Raw genomic sequence first — 24,276 nt, forward strand, 5'->3', positions numbered from 1 at the left:
TATTAAGGTTGTCAGCTGACCGTTTTTTGGGCACATTAATGGTGCTGAACTTTGACCCGACCAGCTGAAGTAGCGCCAGACCATAACACAGTCCACAAAGTCTTGTAAAGTAGACGCTAAGTCAAATTTTAGAGTTGAGTTTTTATAGACCTCATAAGTCTCTTGTCAGATTTATACTGCAGTGTAATATAGAAAATTGAAATTGATATTTACTCTGATTTTACTTCCTTTTCTGTACAAAATAGCAATGGTGAGTGACAAAAATATAATGTTCCAATGTTAACTTGTGTATTTTCTGCATAACTATTATGAACACATATAGAACCCAGTATGGAAAATGTTTAGTGTACAGATTATCTGTTATATCACCCTGCTGTGCACCCTGCCTGCAGCTACCTGAAGGGTAGAGAATAGAAATACAAATAAAAACATAACTAGCAGCATAGGTTTCATATACATATGTCCGTTGGAACACACATTTCTGTGAAATCCAGCTGATGAATGATAACTTGCATGAAACGAAGGGAGCACTACAAACGCGAGTCAGAGGTTTAACTCGCAGGATGTACGACAGGCCGTCGGACATGAATAAAACTATGCTGCAGACTTTTTGGAATTGTGAACCATGTTAAGCTTCTCTAGAGGAGTCCAAGAATAAAATATTGAGCTGGAAATAAGCATGACAGTTCCACTTGATCTATTTAAATAATAATAACATTAGTTGTTAGGGTTATCAAATTATGGCTGCGCCAATTAATCAGTGATTGCCCAATTACAAAATGAAGTGTCAAGTTCTCTGATTTCTTAGCTTGTTAAATGTGAATATTCTCTGGTTTCTTTGCTCCTTAACAAGAAATCATTAAACGTGAATCATTTTGTTTTGTGGACAAAACAGGGCAGTGAAGAACATTATCATTTTGAACATTTTCTGACATTTTAATCGCATAGCTACTCAATTAATCAAGAGAATAATCCATTCATTGATCTTGAAATGACTTGCAGTTTTATATGAAATCACAGGTTTGTGGCCCCTGTTTGATTTTTAGCAAACTTGAAGAAGTCCAGTGTCAGAGCAACAGTGCAGCAGAATGTAAGATGACTTCTGACTGGAATTCATTAAAGCATGCAACAGTTGATCAGCAACAGAAGGGCTGAGAGAGAAAAAGATGTTTTGATTGCAAGGATTGTTTTAGGTAATCAAGTCTGAACATGACATATCATTTTTTTAGATGACTATTGAATAGTTAAGTGATTGTAGTCATTTTTTTCCTGGTGCAAATCAGAACAAATTGTCATATCATGTCTGTTAATAAGTAGAGTAGCTAGATTATTAACAGTCACAGGTCTTTTTCAGTCACCAGGTATAGAAAATGTAGCTTTAATAAAATGTTCTTTGATTTCTTTCTTATGTGGTCAGTCACTCAGGGAACACACAGAAACATTGTCATTGCCATCGTAAGTGTTGTGTGTGTCGTTGCATGTTCTCTCCCACTCGCTCTAAATGCAGCTTCATCTCCAACATGTTATTTATGTTTTCCACTGAAGCAGACTGCAGCAGCACTGGGGGGCTTTAACACGGGAAAGTGTTTTACGATAGTGCCGCTCTGAAGCTGTTGAAAATTTAACATGCAGTGGAGAGTTGCTATGAGAGGACGAGTTAATCTCTCTGTTAGGTGTAGTGCAGCTCTGTGGGTTGAGATGGCAGCGACTCTGCTGCAGGGAAAGTAGTTTTATTCTCACCGGGGCCACTCGTGTTCCTAATAAATGAGAGTGTCTGGCTGGAATAATGCTTGGATTTTACAAACATTTTCGCTGTTGTCTGTGCAGAAATGGTGTTTGCTGTTTGAAGCTGGGTTACAGACACTCACTATCAACAAAGCTTGGTGTGATTTGTTTGATTAGATCTTAACTATATATAAACTATATTTGAGTCTGTGTTGTTTCCCCCTCACATCTATTTAGATATGTATATTGTCACATTTGAAATCCCTGTAACAAACATCACCATTGATGGTCTGCCCGAGCTTTGTTTCTCTACCTGTTGTACTGGAAGTGAAAAGAAGAGACAACCACACGCCCTTGATCGGAGAGCATCAGTCAGAATGCAGTTGCGGCGTAGCAGAGAAGAACGAGAGAACATTTCATAGTTGGGAAGTTTGAAGTGCGGCGCTTTTTTGTAATAATGCCAGAGTGACATGGAGTGAGGCCATTTTCCCCTCCTCTCCTAGTTCCTACAAGCTTGGCCACCTGCAAGGAAATTAAATTGCACAGTGAAAGCTTTATTTGTTTGACATGTGCTCTTGCACTCATTTTCTTGAAAGCGGTCTGGTCACAGGGTGAAATTTGACTTGATAATTACCTGCGGCTGCCTGTACCACTGAGTCCATGTCCATTACACACACACACACACACACACACTCAAACACATAGTCTGGTTTCCATGACTTCAGAGGACATAGCATTGACTTACATTAATTTCCTGGAGACTTAACCATAACTACTACTGGCCTAACCCTAACCTTCCTTACAATGTAATAATAAACGTTATGAGGACTTGTTTATTGTCCCCATAAAGAGGACAAGTCCCTGTAATGTTACTGTGTAAACACATGTATGTCCCCACGACATGAGTAATACATGGATGACACACATGCACAGGAAGCAGGGTGTTGCTACCCAGTTTGTGTCGGATCCATGTGTGAGCCGGTCCCCTATTTTGGGCAACCTTTATTGATAAAATCAACATAAACTAAACAAACCAAGGAGAAAAAAGCAGACATGTAAATAATTTTTAGTCGTTGTTATGTTTGTAATGAGTTAAGTATTTAGTGGTTTTTATGGTTATGCCGTGTTTCCACAACATGGTCCCAGCTGACCGCTACTCGGTTTGGTTGGTTTTCCATTACTATTGCACCTCCTCAACGTGGGTGGAGTCATCATAGCACGTCTGCATGAAGCTGCCGAGACTTTGTTTTACACGCGACACACAAACAAGTGGCTAGTGACTTGTAAAGCAGTTGTTTCATTAGAATCAGTTAATTAAAACGATTTGTTCAGTACTTCCTCCATGACCGGAGCACAGACTCCGTCTGACACAGTCACTGGACTGAAACACAGAGGCAGGGTTTGTGATGCCGCCCGCCAGTCCCAATCGCCGCAGTACTCAGCAGTGCTATCGCTAAATACACCAGACTACTCTTAAAGATGATGCGATTTTTACATTTCCTTGGTAACTGTTGGAGATTTACCCATGTTTTTTGGGTGAAGGATTTTTAACTGATCTAATTCGGCATTATTCGCTTTGATTCTTGTGACGCCTTGCTCGTGCCTCTTCCAGTGACGGCACTCTGACCAATCAGTGGCCGGCAGGCAGACGACGTTACACACAGTATCAGCTTGTGAGGCGAGGCGTGCTGCGCTAGTGGAAAAGGTGCTCTAGTCTCTCTGCTTGTTTTAGACTTGTTCTCTATGTTGTAATCTTTAACCAGCGACAAACATTGCAAATAAGCTAAAGCAAAAGCATCAGTTAAATTGCGTGTCATCCATGTTAAATAAAACATCCATCCATCCATTATCCTCGTGGGGGGCTGGTTGCTGTGCCAATATCAGCTGACATAGGGCGATAGGCGGGGATACACCCTGGACAGTTCGCCAGTCCATCGCAGAGACAAACAACCATTCACTCTCACATTCACACATACAGTAAATTTAAATAAATCAACAAAATAAAATAAATATCGATTGCATACATTCACTGTTTTTATGTATTGTTTTTGTTTTGTGAAGAAGACACAGTTGTCTGTATTCGAGCAGTTACAAACACATTGGTAACATCAGCAATCAGCAATGCAGATCAGGCTCTTTTGGACTGGGAGCAGTTCTCAGAGCAAACTGTTTGCCAACTGCAAATCAGCAGTCAAAAAACTCGATTCTAATGGAGTTTGTCCAAGTGTTGCTGCCAGGCCACTTCTGGTGCAAATCAAGTAGTGCCGCAGATCAGGCAGTTGGTTGGCGCGTGGCTCTCAGCGCGGGGGTGCGAGGACCCTGTCAATGCTGTAAAGCTTTGTCGTTTTAATTTGCATTGTTTCCAGGATGATAGCAGAACAATAAAGAGATTATAGATATGCTTTCTTTTCATCGCTCATTTTTCATGGGCTCTATTTAATTAGGCATGAGGGCAGTCAGTCTCATCTGCATCAGGTTTAGCTCATGGTGGTGTGACAGGGATTATTGTTGCAGATTTGAAAAGCTAACAAAGACAATAGCTCTTGATCCTGGGACAGGGGTTAGTGAATGCTGCTGGCTGGTTTGGTGATTTTATGCCCATTCTAATGTCACCAGCTACTTTACTGACAATTACTGGATATGCATTGACAAACTGTTGCCTTCTGTATGTTCAGTGAATTATACTCTGTCACTTGATTGAATTAAAGCTAATAAATTCAACTGAGTGTGGTAAGCAGCACAAATGAAGTGTTTGCACCGGGGATAGACAACAACTGTGTGTGTGTGTGTGTGTTTGCAATGCAGAGCCACAATCTGCCACCTGGTGGCTAACACTGGCACAGACAATCTCATTCCTCTAAATGCTGAGCCAAATTTGACAAATGGCATCCATAGATGTCGTCTCCTTCATGTCGTCTCCTTCAACCTCACCAGTTTTTATCAAACAACTCAAAGCAACGGCCTCACAGGGACGATCGGTCACAAGCAGCAGGGAAATCTTTGTGTGTTTGTGGGGAAAGGACACTGTGACTCAGACCTGCAAAATGTCAGGCATGTTTGAACCTGTTGGTGTTTTGCAGATGATTGCAGATGTGTGACTGATGGCATTGGTGCTCTGTGTCACAGACTTGTGCTGTGATGTGCGACTGTTGCCTGTTTGTGTGTGTTTGTCCCTGTGTGTGTGTGTGTGTGTGTGTGAGTGCACGGCTGTAGCGTGGGCGCTCTGCCAGAGTTCCACCGAGCACTGCTCGTGTTCACAGACCCTTGCCGACATCCCAATTTTGAAGCCGAGCCAACCACAGAGCGGAGACATTTTCCCGGCACCAATGAGGATGCACATCATGGCAGTGCAGAGAAGGGGCGTCTGGCTGCACGAGCCAATCACACTGATCTGAAGGCCATCCAGAACTCAGCGGGCTAGTCTGTGAGGCCGGCCTGCCAGACTGCCTGACCGCTGACTCGTGAGAGGAGCCACGTGAAACCTCTCCACCAGTCATTCATTTGTAATTCATCAGCATGCACACGAGTGTGCCACACATCCGGCACATATGCCCATGAACTGAATTAGCATTTAAATTAAGCTTAAATGCATTCGTGAGGATGACACTCCTCTTTAATATGAGTGGACAATTGCCTTGTAGCTTGTACTTATTCCCTTCAGTGGGTCATTAAGAAGAGTTTCATGAGAATATTAGAATTCCTTCAAAGTGTCCCTTAAGGCCTGTATTCCCTACAGAATGTGGTTATTAGTCCCGGCTCTTCACAAAGCCTTTCCCTTTGCTGCTGCTGCTGCTGCTGCTGCTGCTGCTGCTGCTGCTGCTGCCTCTGTTCCGCAGTCATTTCAGCACCACAGACAGCTCTCCTCAAACCTCACTTCCTGTTTGTGTGTGTTTTTTCAAGAGGACAGCCTTTTATTTTTCTCATCTCTCTTCATCTTCTTCGCCCTCCTGCATCATCACAGATGCAGCACAGACAGAGGAAGAGTGTGTGTGTGTGTGTGTGTGTGTGGAGCGCGAGGGTGAAAAAAAATGAGAAGGACTGGCTGAGAGTAATTCCAGATTTTATTTTGTCTTGAACTGTTCTGTTGTAGGGTTGAACATTTCATTGTTTTCAAATGGAAATCACAATGATAATTTAGTTGCTCTGTTTTTCGTTGTTCTTTGTTCTAAGACAAGTTTGTTGTTTTGTCATTCTTGCATTAGAGTAGTTCATATTTTGATGGTTTCTCACGTGACTCTTGTTTTAAATTAATAATATAGGAAACACTGACTTACAGAGTTAAACCGCAATCGCCAATTCCCCAATTTCCTTTTCCTCAAATCTCCCCTCCCTCATCTCGTAGTTGCAGAGCAATCCCATCGATACATTAAAGGCATATTTTACAAGTCTGCTCTGCAGAGGTGCTGCAGGAGTCTGCTGTGCTTGATGAGTGTGTTTATGTGCTTCTATCCACATGTGTATCGACTCAGCCTGAATATTTACATGGGCACGGTTTTCCCTTTATGTTTTAACTGGGCCTCGGCAGCATAAACGTGGTGTATGTCTTTGATTCAGCGGCGTCGCAGGGGACCTTTGGTGATGAGAATGTTCTAGAGTGCTCCCTCTTTTTCTACATTTATATAAAATATGATTTAGAGAGAAATATGTGTGTGTGTTGGGGGTTTGGGGGGGGGTCTTTGTTTTTGCCAGCAGCTAATGATGTAATTATGTTGAAAACAAACGCAACAGTTCCACAAAACAAAGTTAAAATGGAGGAATATGAAATCAGCAAAATGAGAATATTAACGCTCACATTAACGTCCCCTCTGTAGTCTCCATTATAGTCGTTTATGTGAGTGTATTTGTGATCGGATGTATTTTGTTTGTTCGAGTGTTCTCTCTCTCTAACTACTGTTTTCTTTCTTCCCTCCTCAGGCCACATCTCTCCATGGAAAGCCTCCAAACAGGTAGAGTGATTGAAGCAAATGTGTGTCTGCTTGTTGTGTGTGGGTGTGCGAGACAAAAGGAGAGGCAGGCAGAGAAAATGTCCATCTGTTATTTGTTTGTGGAAGCAGAAAGGTACGATAGCAGCCGAGGAGATGCGTGTTTGTCAGTCATGTTGCGTCGCTTCCGAGGGGTTTGTTTTTGGTTTTATTTTGAAAGGAACCGGCCTCATCTGACCCGATTATTAGTTTGATCGCATCATATCTCACCAGCCAGGAGCTTCACAGTGAAACTGCACCTGTGATACTGTTCAATCACCACTCCTTCATGTTTAGTAAGTTACTCAGTAAGTTACTGTTTTTTACAAAAATGACACTCCTCTCTTTTGATTTTTCGTCTTCTTTTATCTTGAATTAACTGCACATAGCGAACGTGACAAACGTGTGAATTCTCCACTCACATTTTCAAACACATGACATGCAGACAGCCCATGGTAAAGCGGAAGGGAATTGGGCTTGTAACTGGAGGGTTGTTACTCCTAGTGCCATTACCAAGCCTGGAGAAATGAGAGGGTTGCATGAGGAAGAGCATCAGGCGTAAAAAAATCTCTGCCAAATCAAATATGCAGATCATTTGCTGCCTAGAGGGGGGAGAAGCTGAAAGAAAGAAATGTCGGTGCGTGTGTCCTTCTTTACAGCCTGTTGCTAACTGAAGCATCTATGTGATGTTTAGGCTGTTTTGACTTTTTTAGAGCAGATACATGGCTCAGTATCTGCCCAACACCATTGCTGAGGGTCGGATCTGCTCGTCCCTCCCTGGTAAAAAAGTGCAAGTCACACGTTACAGAATATTCAATAAGCAGGCCTTAATGAAACGGCCAAAGCGCTCCACAGTTTGAAGTGCTGTGGCCTCAAAAGGTCGATCATGGCTAATCTTACAGAGTCACAGGAGCAAGGAAATTAAGCTTAAAGGGGGCGATATGTTAAATATGCAAATCCACAGCATTAACATTCAAAATGGACACCGATATTTGCATTTGAGATGTCGGGACAGTGTTGGCCTCTCATCCTCTCGTCCTCAGACTGGAAAATGTAAATACGCAGAGCTGCTCCTAAACCCGCGGTAGGTAGATAGATAGATAGATAGATAGATAGATAGATAGATGGATAGATGGATAGATAGATTTGACCTTTACCTTAGATTTTTACCTCCATTAAATCACAAGTAAATGACACCAGGCAGCTATGAAGTAGTACAGACCACATACACAGTTCTATACCATACTACACACAGTTGCCTGCTTTTTAGCGACCACACAACAAATAGCGTCTGTCTCTTGTGCAGCACGTTGTGCTTGTTGCTGCTTAGTTAAAATAGAATGGAAAATCGAATTTCTAGTCAACAAGTTTTGTTGATTCACTCCTGTTGTTTTTGTGACATGTTTTTTAGTCGTGCTTTTTCTATTTTCCTAACTCTTATTGATCCAGCCGACACTTGTAAGAAGATTGTTGTGCATAGAAATCAAGTTCTCAAGTTCAAGTTTTAAATCTTTCTCTGCTGTTTTCCTTGTAGTTGACTGACCAGTGGGACCCACACGGCAGCCCCCAGGCAAACCTGTCTGGCGCAGTCTTGCCGCCGGGCACGCCCTTCCCAAACCAGCCACAGCACCGCACCTCCGTGCCCGACTCGACTGAGGGCTTCGACCTCAACAAACCTGATCCTTACGACCTTTATGAGAAGTCAAGGGCAATCTACGAAAGCAGACGTGAGTTCACGTTCTACAGTATAGTCCAGAGCACAGAGAGCATCTCAACATGGTGACCCGTAATCCACCCGTAATCCACCTGTAATCCACCTGTAATATGTGTGTGTCAGGTCCCGAGTATGAAGAGGTGGAGGTGCACCTGCTGAGGGAGAAGACTGGGTTCGGCTTCCGCATCCTGGGCGGAGACGAGGCCGTGCAGGCTGTGAGTCCGGACGCCCGTGACAAGGCTCGTATGGGACGGGCTGGACATCACACATTTTTGACCGCATATACACCAACCTCGCCTGACCCACACCTAACCTCATCTCACACTCTTCATTCAGTCACAGTTCACAGGCCCGGGACACGCCATCTGTATGGGATGCAAACTAAAGCTATGGTTGTAGCTCGACGACACTGTTCAGTCCTAGAATACAAACACTAGCAGGGAATTGATTTATTTAGGCAGCCTCCACTCTGCTGGGTGGCAATATGCCCCTTCAGCTTTTTAGTATTGGATGATTTCTGAGTCCTCTGACTATCCTTGAACTTTGAGATATTCATTTATTTGAGCTGGCAGTACATACACTCAGTCTCATTGTCATTCCAGAAATGCACCAATCTGGATTTGATCACGTTTATCTTGCTGTTTTCCTCCTCTAGTTTGTGTATAAATGTAATAGTGTTCACATTATCTGAGTGTGTTAGGCTGACATTTGTACAATTTTAGTCAGGCTAAGATGTTTACATGTTTGGGACCATGGTGGGTCAGTGGTAGAGTGAGTTGTGGGTTTGATTCCCAGCTTCGGTAGCCTACATGGCAAGACACATAACCCCCACGATGCTCCTGACGACTGTGCCGGAAGCGTGTGAGTGTGTATGAAATAAAGAAGTGTGACATGAATGCGCTACACATTGATGTGTGAACGTCATCCATGACATGGAGGTTACACACCTCATATAGAGGCTCCTCTAGGCTCATATATGAACCTTCTTCCACACCGTCCTCATTCAATTTCCTGACATAAAGTTAAATTTATCATCATGATAAATAATTTTGCTGTCACAAGTCTGTCCGTGTGTGTGATGACCGAGTGACAGTGTAAACAAACACTGCAGTTTGTATGTACCACTGCTGACTGTGACGAGTACAGGGTCACTTGGCGATATAGTGGCTAGCACTGTTGCCTCACAGCAATTTTGCCGGTTGGAGTCCCGGTTGGACTGAGGGCCTTACAATGTTCTCCCGGGTCTGTGTGTGGGTTTTCTCCGGGTTCTCCGGATTCCTCTCACAGTCCAAAAACATGCAGATGTTATTTGGACGCTCTGAAATGACACTAGGTGTGAATGGTTGTTCGTTTCTGCGTGTTTGCCTATTGTGGAGGATAAGGAGGTGAAAATGAATGAATGAATGAATGACGAGTGCAGATTGTTGCCCCCTTCTGGTAAAGATAAGTGATTTATTCCTCTCACACTGGTGCAGAGTGCATGCGCTTGTTGCTCGTCAGCTGTAGTTGATAAGGTGTTGGACGACACACGCAAACCTGAGGCAGCGCTGTGATTGGTTGTCAGCCAAATGTCGGACCAGTGTGTCCCGGGCCATGCACACACACGCACACACACACTGACCGTCTAACTGCTCAGTTCCGCCCATACTGACATAACGCCTTGCTAACGTGTGCAAGTGTACAAAAGCATGCAAACTGTGATGCAGACAGAATACGACAGTGTGATTCCACTGCGTCTCTGTCTCGCTCTCGCCGTCTATGCTGCTAATATTGATTGTCTTTGAACAGATCGTGATTGGGGCCATAATAGAGAACACACCCGCTGAGCGCGACGGGCGGCTTCGACCTGGGGACGAGCTCATTTCTGTGGACAAAAACGTGGTTGCTGGGAAACCACACAAATACGTAATAGACTTGATGCATGCAGCCGCTCGCAACGGACAAGTCAGCCTGACTGTGAGGAGGAGAGTGCAAATGCCTGGTGAGTTCATTGTTTTGTTTGTTTGTTTGTTTGTTTCACACTTCCAGAGACCGAGGAACACGCTGCACATTTCACCGGCATCAGAGTGAAAAAAAAAAGAGATGACTTGGTCAGGGCACACATGCTGACAATCTGTGTGTGGGTTCAGCGTGTTCTTCTCACCCACGCATCTTCTCTGGAGTAGGAGATCATGCATGCATGCATCTATGCTTTGTTTACTGTTATTTGGACTCTTTGGAAAAGCAAATACAGCTGTAAGGGCGTGTGGTTACACGAGCGTCTTACCTGTCAAATAAGCAGACGAGCACAGTTAGACTTCACCTGCAGCAGGGACTCTCTGTCAATGAAGCGTGCTGTTGAATGTGGATGTCTGATTTCTCCAAAAGCTTCCTTTGTGAAAACACGTTTTTAAAGGTTCTGTGTGTTTATCAGCAGATATCGAATGTACTACCCACGGGTATGTTTGTGTAAAGTGTATATCAGTTTGAAATAGAAACAGTATGGTTTCCGTAGCTGGAGAATTTACCTTTTACATGTACTGAAGGTTAGGGGTTTTTGCTTTATCTTCAGCCCAATTGATCAAACCAAACAGAGCCTGCATTCTGCATTGTGAAGCAGAAGTTTTCTACCCAAACAAACAATGGCTTCGCCCCAAATAACTCCAGTTGGGTGGAGAACTTTGAGCTGGAGCTGCGATGAAGCCGATGAGACTGAGGAGGAGAGAGGATGAGAAGAACTTTCGGTAACATTTTAGATTAGGGAACACATATTCACTATTAACTAGGTGCTCACTAACATGCATAAATAGCAAACTAGCCCTTTATTAGTAATTATTAAGCATGTATTAACACCTTACTCTACATAACCTTATTCTACCTCTATTACGACATGAATTAAGATATTTCCTGTTAATACGTGCTTAATAATTACTAATAAAGGTCTGGTATGCTACTTATGCTACACATGTTAGTTAGCACCTAGTTAATGGTGAATATGTGTTCCCTAATCTAAAGTGTCAAACTGTGGAGGGCAGCATGACACCCCTCATTGTACAGCCTGTCCAAAAATTATTATTAGAAGTAGAAGAAGGAAAATGTCAGAAAAGAGTGTTTGAATTCAACCAGACTTAACTTCCTTCCTTCTTTGTCCTGTGAGAGACGTTTAAACATGGCCACTGTCACGTTCTTGCAGCTAACAGCAGCTTGTGAGAATCTGTGTGTGCATGGGATTCACAGCCTCTTCTTTACATTTTTATATGCACACATAAGTGATTGCAAGAGCGTAATTCATATTCTCCTGCTGTTCACCACTGTTGTTGCTGTTTACCTCTGGTGCTTGTAGATGACGTTGCCAACTTGTGTTGCAGCCGATGACATGTGTCACAGCCTGTGATTCAGTCGATGTCATCATCATACAGCCTGCTTGCATCATACTTTAAGTTTATCAGATCCATGTCACACGGTGTGCTTTATAATGATTTAATGAAACTGTTAAATATTTGTCCTCTGACAGCCACAGTAGTCACGTTGACTTGCCCCATCGTTCCCGCCTCCACAGGTGAACCGTGTCCAGTGAACGGCCGCAGTCCAGGCTCGGTGTCGACACAGCACAGCTCCCCGCGCAGCGACGCGGCCTCAGCGTCGGGACCTCCGGCGGCTACTGCCCCCGCTGTCACCTCTCCTCCAGAGGCATCCACGCTGCAAACCAGTGATGTGGTCATTCACCGCAAGGAGAATGAGGGCTTTGGCTTCGTCATCATCAGCTCCCTGAACAGACCGGAGAACGCCACCGTCATCAGTGAGTTGCCCGAAGGCTGTGATTGTACACGGATGACTTGACAGACGTAATGACCGAGGATCATGAGGATCACATATAAGAAATCTCTTGTTTTCCCAGTGCTGTGTAGAACATGGTCAGAAGCCTCACGTCCATTATATCTGTTTTACTAATAACCAGTGGGCTTCATCTCCCCGATCAATTAATTAACTTGAGTAGTGTTTCCACTCTTAATCCACAGTCTCATTATCTGGGGTCAAACTGACATTCATTTGTTTATTTTACTTCATGTAAAGATTTTATTTGTATTAATTTATGATTCAGAGGGTTAGAAGAACTAATCTGTTAACAAACGGAGTCATTTTGTTCTGGATTACACACACGCAAGGGACAGTTAAGGTCCTCTGAAATGTGTTTATATAATGTATAGTAACGTTTTACCTTCAACAAAGGTATTAAAGCAACTGCACTACACCTGCTTAACTATATATCTGGAGAATATGGTTGATGTTTTTATGTCACTCACTGTCCCACATGAGAGAGAAAAGTCCACTGCTGCCCCATGTGGTGGGTTTGTGTCACAAACGATGGTAGCACTTTAATTTTGATTGCTGACACACTGTTACTAATAGGTACTAGGTATCATTAACTAACTGCCAGAAGACTACAGGTTGTGCTTCAACAAATTCTGAACATTTAACTTCTTCACTGTATATTATGCCAGCATCATCTTATTAGTTGACTATCTGCTCCTAATTAGCCTGTCACTTCTGTAAATGTGTGCCAGTTAAAGTGGAAAACAGATGATATAAATGATGTGTCAACTGATTATCTGTTGACATGATACTAATAATCCAATTCATATGTTTGGGCCGTTCACTATGATGGTGTTTTTACAGGACTCCCCGTTCCACAGCTGACTGACGTTTCACATTTTGGTGGCAATGCATTCATTAAGGTTATGAAGAGGATTTTAAGCAATATCGTTAAAAAAATGCTCCAGAAAATGATCTCCCACCCTGGCTTTAACGATACAACCACACTTTTAGAAACCTCAACTATTCCGTCTCGTGTCAGTCACACAGTCAACATCTGCTCCACTCCACTCGTGTTTTATATTGTCTCAGTCTGCATAATTCTAAACAAGGAAGGTTTTGTGAGGCTCATAGATTTAAAATTCAGTTTTAACGTCTGTCTGCATCATCTGTGTTTGACCCACCGCTCTGCTCTCGCCTCTTTCCAGCTGTGCCTCATAAAATTGGACGGATCATCGAGGGCAGCCCAGCAGACCGATGTGGGAAGCTGAAGGTGGGCGACCGTATCCTGGCCGTGAACGGACAGTCCATCATCAGTATGCCGCACGCAGACATCGTCAAGCTCATTAAAGATGCAGGACTCACAGTCACGCTGCACATTATACCAGAGGAGGGTAAGTGTTTGTGTGTGACATGGAATTCAATGTGAGCTTTGAGTATGAATGAACAGTTAATCACTCTTAAATAAAAACAAAAAACAAAGAAAGGTTGCAAATGAATTCTTCTATTTTTTGATTGTACTATCTTCTATAAATATAACACATACATGATCAGAGTAATTCATGTCCTGTGGTAAATGCTCTGTCACATTTTAAATCTGTTATACAATGAATATTGAACTGAACCCTGACTTCGATTAATTATGTCCCAAATGAAATTGCAGATGAAATATCTTGCTGGAAAATCACAATTAGATGTTTAAGCAACCAAGAAAACGAAAGTCATACAACACTGATCCTTGTATTAAAGGAAGGTTGTGACATTAATGGCAGTGTGAAATAAAGCATTATATGGTGATATACCATTATGTATCATTTTTGTTTTTTAAGAGTAAAACACAAACTGTGCGATGTGAAGTACAGAAAAAAAGTCAACATTCTCAATAAACCGCTGCACTGTTCTTTTCATGACACTGAGACACCGTAGAGTCTTTGTGTGCGTCATAAAAAGGTGATGCTATTCAGCAGATAATAATGCGGTTTTCTTAAATATATTAAAATAACTCAACAGCAGTGGTGCAGACTTGTTCTTTTTAAATAGTTTCCAAACCCCTCCCGTCAGAGTCTGACATTTTTGAACTCAGGTGAACTCTTGTCTCACCTTCTGTGAACACACAGGTTCCCATTCTGGACCCAGCTCAGAGAAGCAGAGCCCCTTGACCCAGAAACACAGCCCACAGACCCAGCCCAGTCCTGTAGCCCAGCCAGGCCAAGGAGGCATCCAGCCTGGCCAAGCAGCTCCTCAGCCAGTCCAAACAGCCGCACAGCCAGGTCAAGCACCTGTCCAGCCCGGCCAGGCACTCGTTCAGACAAGTCAAACAGTGGCTGGGCCTCCTGCACCAGCAACCTCCCATCCTGCATCAGCTGTGAACCAGCAAAGCCCGGTGATCCAGCCCTCTGGCCTCCCTCCACAGCTGTACCTTCACGACGGCAGGTAAGAGAGACATTCTTGTTTGGTCTCAGCAGGAAGCGTTTGTGAGATTTCCCTCCAACCGTTTTTAAGAGCAGACAACACATCTGTCCCCGAACTACACAGCAGATACTGATGCCATATATGCCTGCACTCAGCCTTAGATCCATGGGCGGGTTCCTTTTCTCTGTTCCAAAGCTGAGACATAAAGCTGCAGTGCACATTTTCTATAGATTTTTGAAACAATATAACATTATTTGTATGCTGCTTCCTTCTTCTGACAGCAGGCTCTGTCAAGTAAAACTATCAGACTTGACTGAGGGAGCATTTATGTGTATGAAGCAGCAGTGCAAGGGCGGGTGGGGATATAAAGCATTTATCTTTTATACGTTTTTTTAAACAAGATAATATATTTCATAATAAAAATATATTTTTCATAGGTGATTTCAGTCATTTACTAGCGCAATTGCCTCCATCTTTCTTGGGATCAAACATTTGACAGTGGTTTGAATGTAGTGGACATTTGCTTATGTTTAAAGTTAGGCAGTAAAGCTTTAAATCTAAAGGATCCCACGCTTTTGTCATTTGGGCCTTTCAACTTTGAAACTTCTAACCTGTGCAGATAAGGCTGACAGATTGGTTAGGGTTTCTAACCCTTTCTCTTTTGCTTTTTATTTTGACTTTTGGTGTTCTGGATTTTGTTTCCTTGCTGTCTGTCTATAATGAATTTCTATGCTGAAGCAGGTGCCGGTCTAGTGCATGCTTGTTTCACCCTGGGAGCCCCGATTAGAAGCATTGATGATATAGAAGCAGCATATAGTTCTTAACTGTTTCCTGCGGTTTCTGAAATGCAAACAAACAGAATGCAAAATAAGGCGCAGCCAACAGTGAAATAACTAATATTAGAAATGCTGTTGATGAATATTACTTCCAAACTTAAATACAATTAGTAAAACAACTCAAGAGCTTCCTCTGATTCATAAAAGTATGCCATTCACAATTCAAAGGAATTATATGTTCAGTTTAACAAGAAAGGTTACAACACACAAGACTCTGCTTGTGCTAACGAGCTCAACTGGTCATCTAGCTCCTTAATTAGCATAAGGCTCACAAAGAAATACACACTTAATAAAAGGGAATGTTACAAACCAGAACCTGAGATGCAATATGTGTAAACTAACGTCATTAAACTTGACAAGAATGAACAATTACAAACACTTATATCATGTCTCATCTTAGTATGAAACTGCTCACAGAGCAGCTAAGCTAACAGCAGTTGAGGCTGCCCTCACTGTGCCTGACTGGGAATTTGGTACACTGTCAAAAATATGCTATATAAATAATGATTATTATTTGTGTCTAAGTAACTGGAAAAAGAAGCGTGAGTTTTCAAACATTGGCAGATATGAGACTGTGTTTAGGTCAGCGTGTGCCATCCTCTCCTTGCATGACAGTACGTTCAAGAGAAAACCTGCAACAACTTTTGTCCCGCTCTGACTCTCAGTCTCAGGCTGGTTTCGACCTTGTTGCATAACAACCACTCAGCTCTTGCAAAGTCAGTGAATAATTTACCTACATTTCACGTCTATAATGCAGGAACCTGGCGATCAGACCCTTTACCGTGTGTGTGTGTGTGTGTGTGCCCATTTTAAGAGTGGGATTCTGATAAAAGTTTTACAACAGAGAGTGATATTTTTGTCTTTTTTCCTGGTGATGGTCCTTGGCTGCATACTCTCATCTTTCATGTGGTAAACTAAGCTGCTTTTTTTTTTTATTAATTTTATTACTCTCACAGGTCAGAGGTAAAAGCCAGACAGGATGTCAAACCTGACTTCCGTCACCCTACATTCACTGATTACAGGCAACCTCCAGTCGATTATCGCCACCCACCGGTTACCGATTATCGCCAGCCTCCCACTCTGGACTACAGACACCCACCCGGTCTGCTGGACTTCAGACAGCATCCTGCAGCTGCACAGTTCCCACTGGGGATCCCTGCTGACTTCAGACCACAGGTGAAGATCAGACAAACGCTAGTTTGAGCAGGAAGTTCTCATTTTTTTGTGGGGTCAGCCAACATGGCAATCTTCAGAAGCCAGGACATCCTGTGGTCAATATGCAAAGATTATGTCTTTTGGCTAATTTTCTTTTTTTCCTCCATCTTATAAAATATAATAGCAACGTTCCTTAAATGAAATTTAAGAAATAAAGACTAAACTGCATATTAAATGCAAGAAACTAAGTTGGTCAAATAAACTTTTAGATGTAAAAATTTCGTTTTGGAACCAAAATCACAATAATATGAAATAATCCACCACTGAAATAAATAATCGGCTAGTTCTAATTACTTAAAAGTGACCACAAAATGGGTTACCTCCAGTTCTGCAGACGTTCTACCAAGTCCTTATAGTCTTTCCGTTCAGTATGGTCACACACTGTTGTTTACTCTTCTGTAAATTCTCTCCTGCAGGACTTTGATTACTTCACAGTGGAGCTGGAGAAAAGTGCGAAAGGTTTCGGCTTCAGTATCCGCGGGGGCAGAGAGTATAAGATGGACCTGTTTGTTTTGCGCCTCGCTGAGGACGGTCCTGCCATAAGAAACGGGAGGATGCGGGTGAGGAGATGAAGATGATGAAGACAATTTTCAAAAGTTGACATGCTCTCTGAGAGATTATTGGACGAACTGCCCATAAACAACATGAGAATGAGTTCCAGTTTATCTCAAACAATGTGACACTTGATAGGATAATGGTGTTTTAAATGTTAGCAGAACATGGATTATACCTTTACAAGCATTTCCCTCATGAGGCAGGCAGGGCTTAGAGGTTAGAAAATGGAGAAAGTGAGTAAGTGCTCTTGATGGCGTTACCTTCTGCTTTCCCTCAGACACGCTTGTTTAAGTGCGTTTGAACAAGGCACTTAGTGGCACTCAGTAGTTGCTCCAGTGGTCGTGGAGAAAAGCCAACTTTGTGTGGATGAATGCAGTTTGACAGACACTGACCCTGTCCTCTCTGTGTCCTCCTCCTTCAGGTGGGAGATCAGATCATAGAGATTAATGGGGACAGCACTCGAGACATGACTCATGCCCGTGCCATCGAATTGATCAAAGCGGGAGGCAGGAGGGTCAGGCTGCTGCTGAAGAGAGGCACAGGACAGGTGCCAGAATATGGTGAGCTGAACTGCCCAAGACTCTGTTCACACCTGGTATTAACATCCGTCCTGAGTGAGCCCATCATGAGTGGACTGTGCTAAGTACTGGTTTACATGCGTATCAAGCGCGTCTTCATACCTGACCACAAAAAAGCACATTTGTGGGTGGTTTGGGGAAACATGTGGCCACAGATCACCTCGTTCGCCTCCACAGTTTCTCTGTATTTTTCCACTTCACAATATTATCACTGATCGACACATGATTTCTTTTTTCCAGGCGTCGTTGTCACTCACCCATCAAAGTGGCAGCTGCACTCAGTCTATATTTACTTCCAGCAGCTTGTTTATGAGCTATAGATTGTTGTCGGTAAGAAACATACAGAATCAGAAAAATACATTCTTTGAGTAAATGGTAAATGGTCTGTATTTGTTGCCACGCTGGTTCAACAATGACCATGTTTCATACTAATCTGTCTGTGGTAGTTTATTTCACTTTCTCATCTAACACTTTGGACACCATCGACACAGAAAACTAAAATAAAAACATAAAGGTATGAGTGTACATCCCTGCCTCTCAAACGTAGATGTTTATATAAGTACAACGACAATGAAACACATAGACAGTTACCGTGTGCGCCTCTTGATGTAAACGTGGTGCTTTCTCTGCTTGTTTATGACATCACAAGGAAACTCTGTAGCACATAAAGATAAACTGTACAACATTTGAAAGAAATTATATATTCAACACATTTTTATCAATATTTACCCCTTTTAAACATCTTATTTATCATATTTTAATGTTGTGTTGTAGCTGTATAAACGTAACGTTACAGTATTTATATCGCACTTCTGTAGTCTTAATTTCCACTCAAAGCTGCTTTACCCATTCACCCATTCATACAACACGTCTATATCTACGTCACACTTTTTTCAAACCAATTCACACACGAGCAACTTGTGGTTAAGTTCTTGCCCATGGACACATTGGTATATAGATTAGCAGAGATGGGAATCGAATCCTTGACCTTCCATTTTGAAAGACGACTCTCTCCACCGCAGAGTCCTTGCTCTGTGTGCTCACCGCTCAGCTCAATCACTGTTGTCTTGTTCTCTCACCGTCGAGGTGGAAAAGATGCGACAAAGAGTTAAAAATAGCTATAAATAAACATCGGGGAGCGAGTGCTGTGGCGTGGGGGGTTACATCATGTGGAGACACTGGCAGTGGACTGGTAATGACTCAGACTTCCTCATCGATGCTAGAAGTTCTGCACTGGAGCTCTAAAGTCTTATTTCATAGAGCTTTGATTCACTCAACCTGTCCAGGGTGGACCCAGCCTTTCCAGCCCCTCCCACAACACTCCTGTGGAGGATAGAGCAGTACAAAATGGAGGGATGGATACACAGACACAGATCCACACATACACTGGACATACACTGTCCACTTATGATTGGATCACTCAGGAAAGATGTTAATATCAGATCTGGACTGAGCCCAAATGACTCTGATTTGATATAAAGTTCCACAAAAGAAAATCTCTTCCTACAAATGCTGTGTGTTTTACTCTAATTAATCTAATAACATGCATTAATATCTTTCTGCACTTCTGTTCTTCTATTCCGTCACATGCATTTAAACCTGTCTGATGTGAACTAAAGCATAAGACAGTGGAATAATAAGCCGTCGTGTGTTTTAACCCCTCTGCTTTAAGTCTAATGATTGGTATAGGCTTTTACTTGCCTTCCCTCAGGAATGGTACCTCCCAACCTATCCATGTGCATGAAAGGTGACACACTAAGCTCCCCCTATTTCTTCCTAATGGGCCACTCTAAAGACACGGTTTGTGAAAAACTGCATGTCTCCCTCTTCATACTGATTACTCTGTGCTCTCTGTATGTGTGTCGTGTAGACAGGCAGTGGTGTGTGCATGCTCATGGTTTAATGCATGAGAGAGAGAGAGAAGAGCGGCTGTTATGTGTGTGTTTGTCATCTGTGTTGTGGTGAAAAGAAGAAAAAACTGTATGAAATGACCTTGCAGATGTCATCGTGAGCAAAGCTATGGGTTAGACTGTGTGACATCAGTCCACACAGGATTAGGTTGTCACACAGCCGAAAATATGTTCAGTGTTTTGAAGCTGTGAATAAATCTGTCACATGTCTGCATCTGTAGTCACGGATACTTAAAGGTCCAGTGTGTAGATTGTAGTTGCAGGAATGGAACACATTTTTAAATGATTTTAAGGACAATATTCTTCCAGACAAGTTACCAATCCTTCTCAAAAGGTGTTGGAAGTTCTGCTATTCAGTGTCCTCTTTTGATCATCTCTATTAATCTTGTCCCAGCTTTTTATTTTATTTCATGTTCTTACTGCACAAGCTCATTGAACCCTGGATTCATAATAAAAATACATTTTTCATAGGTGATTTCAGTCGTACCCCAACCTTTTAACAGCCGTCTGGATTTACTAGAGCAATGTTCCAGTCAATACAATAAATAAAAGTATTTATTGTATTTTAATTTTTTTTTTATGTAGCAGTTACCTGAAAAACAAAAACATTCAGTTCTACATGTTATGTCTCATACAATCTAAATATATATCAGACTGACTGTGATTCATTTAGGAAATATGGACTATGGATTATTATTGTCTCTATGAATGTATCCTTCAATTTTGGTTAAAGGAGACAATTTCAGTATCAATACTATCGAATCACAATACAATACTGAGAATATTGATCGTGACAGTATCATATTATCCCTGCCTTAATAATAAGTTTAGGTCTTAGTTAAGGGCCTTGCTTCATAGAGGCCGCCATCTTGTGTTCATTCAGCAGCCTGAGTGTACATTTTGCATTTTGAAGCGGGAGCTTTAGTTTAGTTTACTTTTGAAGAAGAACAACGTCATTTTTGGTATGTGAAGGCCACCGTAGTTCCCTGATGGGCTTGGTAAAGTGTGGGTTGACGGTAAGGAGTCTTAAACACTGGACATTTAAGTTATAGACGTCAATATAGAGGCCAGGATGGTCAGGGGTTTTCTACATGCATGCAGGTTTGCCTGTCATTTCTCGGGATGTGATGCGGCACTGTGTTATTACGTACATCTTTCTTTCTCTCTCCTTCTCTCTCTGTACGCATGTGCATGCTGGTCGTGCCGCTCTGTTTTCATCTCAGCCCACTGAGTGCGTTTTCTTCTCCCCTGACAGACTGTATCGGCCCCTGGGATTCCCTTTCTACAGCCCACGCTGCCCTGCAGGAAGTGACCCTCGAGCCCCACCCGAATCCATTGCTCTCATCCCATCCAGCCTCAGCCCCAGACTCCCCTCATCATCTCCCTCTAGAGGCCACAGTGTGCATGGCAGACAAAGCTCCACAGCTGACAGACCATGGCTCCATTAGAGGGGCTACAGGTGGCAGGTCCACCCAGCAGAAGTGCATCGTCAGGGGGCAGATAGAGGTGGACTGTGGACCGGGCGACAGACAGCCTCGGGCTTTGCCTCCTAAAGCTTTCCTGGGAAGGTCAGCTGAAAGACGTGAGAGGCAAAAGGAGGCTTGCTCCCCCTGCTGTGAAAGAAAGGGCCTGCACACGCAGGTGATGAGCACCGTGTGGCCGTGGGACACATATGTGAGTGTGAATTCCAATGGAGCCTCTTTGGCCAGCGGGGATGGACATGTCAGCCTCCAGGAGAGGCCGGTGTCCAGAGGTGTGTTCCCCAGAGAAGATGAGAGGGCCAGTGGCCACAGTGGGCTCTGCTGCCCCTCCAAAACTGTGGAGGATCCTCCCGTGAGGAGCGCAGCTGCCTCCCCTGGGCCCTGGAATGTCCCCGGCTCTGAAAAACTGCCTGGTACCCTGAGGTCCTGGACCTCCACAGTAAGCAGGTAGAACGGATCTCGGTGTTTTGAACTGGATCACACTGTCTGGCTCCTCATTCAGTTCACCAGTGGATGAAGATCTCCCCTCCTCTCTCACTCTCTCCCTCCCTCCCTCCCTCTGTCTCTTTCTGTCCTGTTATTGTTTTCCATGTACTTCTGAAATCATGTTTTGTTCTTACAGTATGATTATTACACCCACTACCTTAAAAACAGAGAAACTTTCACAGTTATTGTAAGATACAATGTAAAACCTGACGGACACGACTCAGTGCAAAGGCATTTTGGACCCTCGGCTGCAAGAGTCATTGCTCCGATCACAGATGGAGCAGCAGTGTCTGATTTTGAGTGGGGTTGCGCTTTTGATGCACACTCTTATCCACTCGAATGGCTGTCATTGGTTAGCGCAACATAAACTCAGATGGAAAAAGGCTCCTCATGGCAGAGAGACGTACGGTAAGAGAGCCAAGAGATTTACTTGTGCTCTGTGCAGTCGAATGAGCGAGACTACAAATCTGTCGGCTGGAGGAAAGAAACGCTGAAAATCCTGGAGGATGAGGAGGACTGACCCGAGTGACAGCCTGGCTAGCCCGGCATATGCTACGATCTCACACGCCTACCAATATATCATATACTGTAAATGTAAAGATGCGAAAAATATGTACATTTGGTAATCTCAAAAACATACCTGTCTGTTTTTTGTTTGTTTTTGTTTTTTGAGGCCTTGTTGTAGTTAAAACATTGTAAAGAAAGGATTAAAAAGAACACACACACACACACACACACACACACACACACACAGGAGAGTATTTTAGAAACACTATTTCCACGGCCTCCTCTATGACTACATATCAAAGACTGTGACAGTCACCAAACCCAGACTGCTGAGCGAGACAGTCGTCGTATGCATGGATGTAAACCACCATGTCATTACACAGGGTTGACTCACATGTCTTCTCGGAGTAGAATTTAGGGAGGACGTCCTCTGTGGAGATGACCAGTTACATGAGACAAAGAAGATTTGTTTTTGAACTTTTGGGTGACTAACAACTGTTGCTTCGGTAAGAACTCATAGTACCTTTTTGAGTTGTGTACACAGCGAGAACACGAGTCATCCACGCAGTCATTGTGCAGAATTATACGCTGTGCTGTATTCATTTGAAGCTCGACAGAAAAATTGTGTCCAGTCTATATTTCCCATTTCTATGCCTTTTACTGTGCTAATCGTACCACATCACTGTGGGAGATGGGTATCGGTGTGGTGGGGGAAGAGGGGGGGGCCGAGGGTTATGAGGTGGGCCGGAGTGCCTTGCTCAAACTAATGCAGAGCTGTCTCTGTCGTGATTTGTTTTGGGAACTGAATGCAAAACAGATAGTTAATGACCATGCACACATATCAGCAGCCTGTTGAGTTGTGGAGCCTGTTTTCTTCAGACTTAACATGGAGCAGTATGTACAGTAATCTTGATGCACTCTCAGCTTTATAGCCTATCAACGTCTCTGACTGCCCTTGTCCTTGTAGTGTTAAAGAGGTGATCCAATGTAGCCTGTAGCATTACATCCTCTTCTTAGAGCGTGATCTGGTATCGAGTCGAGCTGAGAACGTTGTTGCAGACAGGGTTTGTTATCTAAGTGGACCATGGTTTCTGTCGTGTGTGTGTTATTTCTGCTTTATTTGTCTATTCCACACAACTGCAGACGGTGGCAAAACTCGGAATCTGAACCCAAATTTTTTGGAAATCTGTGAAACAGTAATGCATTGTTGGGTCACAAAGTTTCGACTGTCGAGGCATGCTGCTATTACAGTACGTCACTGTCCTCCTATATTCCTCCATTTTGAAATCATTTGTTTTCTGTCAAGCTGTTTGCTTTCCTTTAAAAAAAAAAGAAAAGAAAAAGGAATCACTAGAGATTTTGAGTTACAAAAATAACAAATAATCACAGTGCATTGTTCAAAATGTGACTGGTTGAATGCAGCATGATGGCAGAGCCAAGCAGTATTTGTAAACTGGTGTAGACCTATTGTCAAACTGCTTTTGTTGTGTCTGCAGACTGGGATACAAAAAAGGATCATCTGGACTGAACTTGATGGATTCTGAGTGGCTTCTGGGTAAAAACATGTGGTCTGGATGTTTCTGAACTGACATGAAAAGTTAAATTTGATGTTATTAACATGTCACCAGTCTGAAGAGGGTGAAAGAAAATGTCATCCAGCTCTTTGTCTCCACCCAGACCATCCTCCTGCCTGCTCTGAGTGTTTTTGTATACAGAAATAAAAAAAAAAGAAGAAGATAATAATGCTTTATCAAAACCTGTGAAGGGTGGCACGTTCATACAGTAAATCCCCAATCAGATCAAGTATAACTGTGTAGTGTTAATTGTGTACTATTCACCCTGTACAGCTGTATTCCTACAAATATGGTTTACTGTATCATTGATACTGTAGTTTCAAAGACGTGAACAACTATTTTTATGAAATGCGACAGTACTGATATATTACATTTTGCTAAAAAATAGAAAAAAACTTGTTTACTGAAAGATATTCTGAAATACTGTCAAATAAACTCTTGACATGGTGTAAAATATTTTTTTTTGTTCTCATAGATTGTTTTTGACTCGAGTTAAAAAGTTTGATTACCACTGCAGCCATTTAGGGAAG

At 42.8% G+C, this 24,276-nt stretch overlaps 1 protein-coding gene across 6 annotated transcripts in view; it reads left to right on the top strand.

The window, feature by feature from the left end:
* The window catches only part of LOC122775744 (membrane-associated guanylate kinase, WW and PDZ domain-containing protein 2-like), a 113,981-nt gene extending 89,779 nt beyond the window's left edge, over positions 1 to 24,202 (top strand). The window contains exons 12-23 of one of the 6 annotated variants that reach the window (XM_044035871.1): positions 6,640 to 6,671; positions 8,221 to 8,413; positions 8,524 to 8,639; positions 10,189 to 10,381; positions 11,939 to 12,178; positions 13,401 to 13,586; positions 14,310 to 14,625; positions 16,397 to 16,616; positions 17,072 to 17,215; positions 17,632 to 17,770; positions 19,478 to 19,588; positions 20,954 to 21,012. In XM_044035871.1, coding sequence (XP_043891806.1) covers positions 6,640 to 6,671; positions 8,221 to 8,413; positions 8,524 to 8,639; positions 10,189 to 10,381; positions 11,939 to 12,178; positions 13,401 to 13,586; positions 14,310 to 14,625; positions 16,397 to 16,616; positions 17,072 to 17,215; positions 17,632 to 17,770; positions 19,478 to 19,539 — 1,841 coding nt within the window. In that variant the 3' untranslated portion in view covers positions 19,540 to 19,588; positions 20,954 to 21,012. Of the gene's footprint in view, positions 1 to 6,639; positions 6,672 to 8,220; positions 8,414 to 8,523; positions 8,640 to 10,188; positions 10,382 to 11,938; positions 12,179 to 13,400; positions 13,587 to 14,309; positions 14,626 to 16,396; positions 16,617 to 17,071; positions 17,216 to 17,631; positions 17,771 to 19,477; positions 19,589 to 20,953 lie in introns of all 6 variants that reach the window. The other 5 variants (XM_044035870.1, XM_044035872.1, XM_044035867.1 and 2 more) reach the window with 5 other exon arrangements.
* Positions 24,203 to 24,276: the final 74 nt, after the last annotated feature.

The sequence above is a fragment of the Solea senegalensis genome, linkage group LG10 (genome assembly GCF_019176455.1).
Source record: "Solea senegalensis isolate Sse05_10M linkage group LG10, IFAPA_SoseM_1, whole genome shotgun sequence".
Lineage (NCBI taxonomy): Eukaryota > Metazoa > Chordata > Actinopteri > Pleuronectiformes > Soleidae > Solea > Solea senegalensis.